We start from the raw sequence: 7,299 nt of genomic DNA on the forward strand, positions 1-7,299 counted from the left end.
TGCAAATTAAAACCACACTGAGATTGCATCTCACTCCTGAAAGAATGGCCAAGATCAAGAAAACCAACAACAACAAATGCTGGAGAGGCTGCAGGGAAAAAGGAACTCTCCTGCACTGTTGGTGGGAGTATAGACTGGTGCAATCATTGTGGAGGTCAGTCTGGAGATATCTCAAAAAGCTGGGATTGCAAGTCCCATTTGTTCCAGCAATTCCACTTTGAGGCCTATTCCCAGAAGAAGTGAAAACATCATACCACTGTGATATATGTGCACCTATGTTTATAGCAGCACAATTTGTAATCACCAGATCTTGGAAACAAGCCAAGTGTCCATCAACTGAGGAATGGACAAAAAAGTCCATTATACAATGGAGGACTACTCAGCTATAAAGAAGGATCACATTGAGATATTTATAAATAAATGGGCGCAGCTTGAGGCCATCCATACTCATAAGTGAAATAAAGCAAACTCACATGTGCGAATACCGATTTGTTTCCCTAGTGTGAGAAGTGATTCAAATATATAAAGGTATGTGGTAATCATGATTCCTAATTATGTGGTCTTGAAGTCTTATAAAGTTTTCACTCATTAATTGGAATGGCTTTATTCTGGGCTGCTTGATATTATTGCCTGTGATGAAATGAATAGCTATTTTGAAGAAAACAAGACATCATAATAGCTAGTGCTGATTTAATATCATCTTGTTTTGAAGCCCCACCAAACTGTTGCTATTCTGTGTCCATTGGTTTTATCATGTTGTATCTTACTGGATTTTATGATAAGGGATAGTATAAACAAAAATTTTTATAGGCAAAGAGATAATATAGAAACCATTGTTCATTTTCTGTTAGCTGGTTCTAAATACCCTGTAATACTTTCATCCACTTGAATGGTTTCACACTGTCTTGATATGTTTGATGCTATAGTATACGAAGTTATCTTCAAATATTTCAAGGAAAAAGACATTATGGTAACTACTATTAAATCAGGTTATTTGATGGTGAAGCACAAGGTTGCTGAAATTGTCATGCTTTGACATGTATTGTTATGTTGTTAAATCCTCTTTTATCTCAATCTCTTCCTTATCCATTAAAATTATTTATTTATTTTATTTTTATTATTTTTTTAATTAGGGGAAAAATAAAAAAAAATTAGCAGGATATGTTATAGTAACTTTTTTGATGTCTTATTAACTTGATATGAAGCCCTATATTACTCCCACTATCTTGTTTTTTGACTGATTTAACTGTGTTCCATTCTGTTTGATAGTATCAAATTTGAGGGTATAGGCAACTTCTTTGAAGGCAAATTCACTATGATGCCCATTCTGGTTTGACTATTATCTTCTTTTGAAGTTCTGTAATTTTTACCATGTTTAGGTTTTATTGGTCTTGTTCTGTACTGTTTTGTTCAACTTTATTATACCTAATGATATAGGCAATTCTTTTTAAGGAAGCAAGAGGCATTATAGTAACCATTGTTGATAACCTTGTATTCTGTTTTTACATCATGTGCTATGTCTATCCTTGGTTTTGACTGACAGCTTTGTTTTGTCATATTTGGTTTAATTCTCTTCCAAAAAAGTAATAAGAACTATGGGAGTGATAAAACCCAACATGTGTAAATTTTGTTGTAAAAAAGAGAGGAAAAAAAGTGCTCTAAAGAATACAACTGCAAGTGTGTTTAGGTGTGTTAAGACAGATGACCACATTACTGAGTTTTTGTTGGATCACTGAACACAACTGTTTGCAGTCTCACTGTTTGAATGTCCCCTTTGTGTGCTTTAATCCTGTAGCTTGAGCAACTATTTTTAAGAAGACAATATGTAATCTATTAACCAGTGATTTCTTACTGTTTTTTGTAATTCTGTAATCCTTTACCCTTTACTGTTTTTTTTGGGTTTATATTTCCTTTTAAATTAAAAAAAAGAAATTGAAAAGGAACCAATCCTTCCTAAGTCATTTCTGGAAGGAAATATTACTCTTGTATCAAAACCTGAGAAAGACCCATCTAAAAAAGAGAACAACAGGCCAATCACCCTAATGAACACAGATGCAAAAATCCTCATTAAAATATTGGCAAAGAGAATACAGCAAATCATCAAGAAGATTATACACCATGACTAAGTGGGATTCATCCCAGGCATGCAGGGATGGTTCAATATACATAAATCAATAAATGTAATCTACCATATCAATAAAGCCAAAAGCAAAAATCACATGATCATCTCTAGAGATGCAGTAAAAGCTTTTGATAAGGTCCAACATTCATTTATGATAAGAACCTTACAGAAAATTGGAATAGATGGTCTTTACCTTAATATAATAAAGGCCATCTATGACAAACCAACAACCAGTATCATACTAGATAGCCAAAAACTGAAGGCCTTTACCTTAAAATCAGGCACAAGACAAGGATTTCCCTTATCACCACTCCTACTTAATATGGTACTGGAAATACTAGCCAGAGCAATTAGACAAGAGAGAGAAATAAAAGGGCTAAAGATAGGAAAGGAAGAAGTTAAATTATCATTATTTGTGGATGACATGATACTCTACATAGAAGACCCCCAAAACTATATTGAAAGACTCCTAGACATAATAAATAAATTCAGCAATGTAGCTGGATACAAAATCCATACACCAAAATCCATAGCATTTCTATACACTAACAACAAAATCAGAGAGAGAAATAAGAGAAGACATACACTTTATACTAGCAACTAAAAAATTGAAATATTTAGGAATTATTCTACTGAAGAAATTGAAACCTATAGATAGAGAAAATGATAATACACTAGACAATGGAAAGTGAAGAGGATCTCAGAAAATGGAAAGACATTTCTAGCTCATGGTAAGGAAGAACAAATATTGTGAAAATGGCCATTCTCCCAAAGCTGTTATACAGATTCAATGCAATCCCAAGAAAAATACCATCAACATATCTTTCTGTTCTGACCTTGCTGTACACTGGCAAAAGGAGTTTCATTATGTTTGTGTTATGCCTAAGTTATATGCCCAAAGTACCTGTAACACAGCTATACTGTTATGTATGCATCACTTTTTCTGGGTGTCCTAATTGATATGTTAATCAATGCTCCCCTCTGTAAAGAATTGTAAATCCCTGGGAACCTGACCTAATATGTTAACCATTGTTGCGCTCTGCAAACAACAGATGTTTTCTAAAATTCAGTGCTAAAATAAGTTGACAAAGGATTGTTAATTCCTGCTAGACTTCTCTGTCCTCTGCAAAGGGAAACAAAGGTCTTCCTCATTCCTTAGCAGATTTCCTGATCCACACCCATAACCCCTTACTTTGTAAACTATGCTTTCTACAAAAAGTCTAAAAAGTTTTGAGGGAGACACAGCTTTTGCAAACTCCAACTGCACTGTGTCGCTGGGCCCAGGATAAAATGTCAGCACTGCTTTTTTTAAAAAACACATCTTGCCCCCTTTTGAACTGGAGGTTGGGGCATAGGGGATGGTTTTTGGGCTATAAGAGATCTCCCCCCCTTTTTATATGGATTTTTTAAATAAAAAAAGAGCAAGGTGGTGGCATTGAGAGAATCGACTCCCCTTTTGTAATGTAACCCCCCCCCCCCAGAGCTCTAGAACAGAGCAGTAAGGAATGTTTCACTCCCTAAATCCTCCTTGAGATATCGGGGCAGGACAGGAAGGAATGCATCTGCTAGTCATTAACCACAAGATGATCTGTCCTCTGTAAAGATAAAGATAAGTAAAGGAATGTGCTAGATTAGACCAGGACTCTGGGTCTCCATGGTTACTCAGCCCCAGACCCCTCGAATCAGCATCTGCCAAGTCCTGCGCCGTTCAAAATTAACCAATGCGATCTGCTTCTGTAAACCTGCTTGCTTCCCGCTTGTGTCCTTAAAAACCCTGCACAAATTCCCCTCGAGGCCCTCCGCACTCGTTTGCCTGGAGGACCCCATGCGCATGGAAATAAACTTTTTTTGCCTCACCAAGACTTGAGTCCTTGGGGTCTCTTTTCCTGCGGCGTTGGCCCTAACAGCATGAGTGTTATCTCTCTTTGAATGAGAAAACCAAGGTTCAGAGCTGTGGGACAGCTGGGACTGGACCCAGACAGCCAGCGACTAGAGCCTGAACTTTGAATTTGTTCCCTGTGTGTTGGTTTGTGGTATAGTACATTTTCACATGAAGAGTGACCAAAAGTGAGCACAAACACACAAGCAAATATGCAGTTTACAGATGAGCTGATTTATTCGGGAAACCCCACTTCCAGGTGTAGCTACTGCTGTTAGCCTGAAAGTGGACACAGAGGGGAACAGTGGGTGGAGGTGGGAAATTTCAGTTGGGGTAGGGACAGAAGGTATTGGAGTGGAGGACTCATAACTGGGTGGCAAGGTGTCCCAGGAGTTGGGCCTCTCAGCAACTGGGGCTGTTTCCCGTGCATAACAAATTGGAATAGAACTGGTAACTTGGATTGTAGCTGTCCAAGTTCTTTGCAAAACAGGAGGCAGCAGCTTTATCACACTCACAAAGCAGTTTCTTACAGGAGTCCTGAATGACTGAAATTAGAAGAAAGCCATCACTAGGTGGGATTTTTAAGTCTTATTATTCTGTGGTTTCATGGAGGGAGAAATAAGAACCCCATAGGCTCTGTACTCCTCATCTGACACAGTACCTGCTCCAGGATATTGCTGGTCAGTGGGAGCTAGAGTTCTTGCCTGCAGGTCAGGGATGCAGGGCATCATGCACCTTGGCTCTGCCTTGAACTCCAAGGGAACCCCTCTCTTTGAAGCCCTCAGGGTCCATGGAAAACTCGTGTGACTTGCTCAGGGTAGCCTCCTGCGGTTAACTGGCCATCCTTACATTGAACAACCTAGAGGGAGTCTCTGAACTGCATGTCCAGTCCTGCCACTGCTTTGCTAAACAGCTTCCTGCTGCTTTCAGACAAAACCTACAGACACCAGGCCTGGAAGGTCTGGCCTATCCAGCCTCTTCTTTGTGTCACTTTCCCCCTCTCCAGTGCCAAAAATTTCCCTAGTGGGGCAGCATGGTCTGTGATCCTCTAGGTCCTCCTCTGGAAACACTCCAACCCTCTGTTTCCTATATCTCTGCATAGCCTCTGGGATTCAGCATAGACACTACCACTTTGAAGTGTTAAGAGTCTGCCTTTCACTTCCTTCCTATTACAGCCTTCCCTACCCAGTGCTCGCAGTTGCTCTACCTCCCACTCAACCATGAGCTTTGTAAGACAGGAATAGTGTTCCTTTGTGATTCTATCTCTGGTGCTCAGCCCAGGACCTGGCACAGTGGGGCCTCAGCATCTGGGAAACATGATGCGGTCACAGGAAATTTTCTTACCTTTGCAGGTGATTGAGCTCCCACTTATGGTAACATCATATTTTAGAGTTTTCAAATTACTACATCCAAGTCTTTCCAGATGTTTGTAGCAACAGCCATGTGTAGCACAGCACCTGGAAGGAGGACATCCTGTTAGGGCTGCCTTTGTACCCCTCTAGGGTTCCTGGTGTCCCATCATCTACTCTTCCCTTACACTGGACAGAGACCTGATGATTTTGGGATGGTCTAGAGCACAGTTTGCATGCTGGCTGCTTTTCCAGGCAGTACTTGCTGGGATTTTTTAACCACCGGTGTACCAGTTCTGTCATTGTAGCTGTAAGCCCTGTCAGCACCAGAAATGATCAGAGGGCAGAGAAGGCACGGTGACCTTACCAATCTGTTGCATCCTTGGGGGTTCCTTTGCCACCTATGCCACAAAAACAACCATAGCTAGTATAACTTGGAACAGCATTCTTTCCTGTCTTGCTCTTGATCATTTTTGAGAATTGTAGCAAATCTCCATAGACTTGAAGCAAACCTGGAAGGGAATGGGCTGGTGATGGAGGTGAAGCCCTTGTCTCTTCTGCTATTTCTCCCACTGAGAGAAGACTGTTCTTGTGAGAAGGAGAAGTGGGCGGCAGGATGCTTCCCACCCTGTGCTCTCCATGTACTCGGGGATCAGAGTCAGCTCTTACCAGAGACTATGACCAACGCCAGCAGCAGGAGGGCCTTCATACTGAGATCTCTGTGAAGAATGCATACACGTTCAATGGCCTGAATTTCTTTCCCACTTCTGTAGGTGCCTATTCTATTGCCCAGCTCCACAACCCAGGAGTTCATATAGGTACTGTTCCATCCAGGTCACATCCAGCGAGAGCACCTCTGTCACACACAAGGGCACACGGAGTGACCTCCCACAATACTGGCCCATATACCACCTCTTGACGGTTCTTAGTTCTCTGGCAGCACGTCTGAGATATGCAGTCCTCGGATCTTTGGACACCTCACATGATAAGGCCATGAGACCTCCCTTGCCCCTCATAAGATGGAGGATTTTTGAGAGGATGGAAGGAGTTTCATTACCAAATGCTGGTCAGAGGTCAGACATTTTTGACCTCCTATCAGGCATTTCTTGTACGTCCATAGTGTCTGATGCCCAATATTTTTCTCTTGAACTAAAGAAACAAACTTTCTTTCCAAGGTGTACCAACCTCGTACCACATGCAAATGAATGCCCTGCTATTTACCCCCCCCACACACACACAAACATATTTGCACATGGATGTTGTGTGGGCAAGGTATTGAACCCCCCACTACTTCACATATCCTTATGTTTGGCATCCTCACAAATTCACACAGCCCATTTGCGCACTCACCATCTCCTGTACATGCCATTTGTGTGCAGTGATGCTGGTGCACACATGGACCACACATACACGCATGCAAACGCATAACTCAGTTGCTCTCCAAGGCAGCAAATAGGCAGCAATTCTAATGCTCTTGAGTGGGTATTAGCCTGGGTATTTACCTCTCTGAGGTTGCTGGAATTGATCTGCCAAGTGACTGTCTTATTTTTCCTGTACTCCAGCTGCCCTTAAATAGCTGTGTCCTCTGGGATGTTAGGGTGCATGGGCATATGGTGAGGCACAGGTGTGGTCAATTGTACTCAAAGATTGGCCCACCCATTGTCATGGGTAATATCTTTCTTTCAAGATCAGTTGGTAGGCCAGAGATAAGCCTTGTAAAATCCTTTCTAAATTTATTTTTTTCTTAGTTACAGGTTTGTGAAGCCCCGGTGAATCTTTCATGTGATGCGCTACTGCCGGAATACATCTGAAGTCATTTGGGAGACTTTCCCATGGCTTAGTTCCTGACCAAGTAAATTCGTGTAACCAGATCTGTGTGTGACAACCAGTCGGCTCCCTGAAACCACTTCCATGGTGGACAAGGGCCGTGTACCCATCTACACAGTAAA

General features: G+C 41.3%; 1 protein-coding gene across 1 annotated transcript; it reads right to left on the reverse strand.

The window, feature by feature from the left end:
- Window positions 1–4,214: 4,214 nt before the first annotated feature.
- Window positions 4,215–6,959, reverse strand: LOC134472829 (phospholipase A2, membrane associated-like). Its single transcript, XM_063235210.1, has 5 exons — window positions 6,853–6,959; window positions 6,020–6,069; window positions 5,718–5,862; window positions 5,346–5,458; window positions 4,215–4,546 (listed from the first exon to the last, which is right to left on the reverse strand). The coding sequence occupies exons 2-5, from the start codon at window positions 6,057–6,059 to the stop codon at window positions 4,404–4,406; spliced, it is 441 nt and encodes a 146-aa protein (XP_063091280.1). The 5' UTR covers window positions 6,060–6,069; window positions 6,853–6,959; the 3' UTR covers window positions 4,215–4,403.
- Between the last annotated feature and the right edge of the window lie 340 nt (window positions 6,960–7,299).

Source organism: Cavia porcellus, unplaced genomic scaffold (genome assembly GCF_034190915.1).
Source record: "Cavia porcellus strain 051 isolate PalLab524CR breed Dunkin Hartley unplaced genomic scaffold, mCavPor4.1 scaffold_25, whole genome shotgun sequence".
Lineage (NCBI taxonomy): Eukaryota > Metazoa > Chordata > Mammalia > Rodentia > Caviidae > Cavia > Cavia porcellus.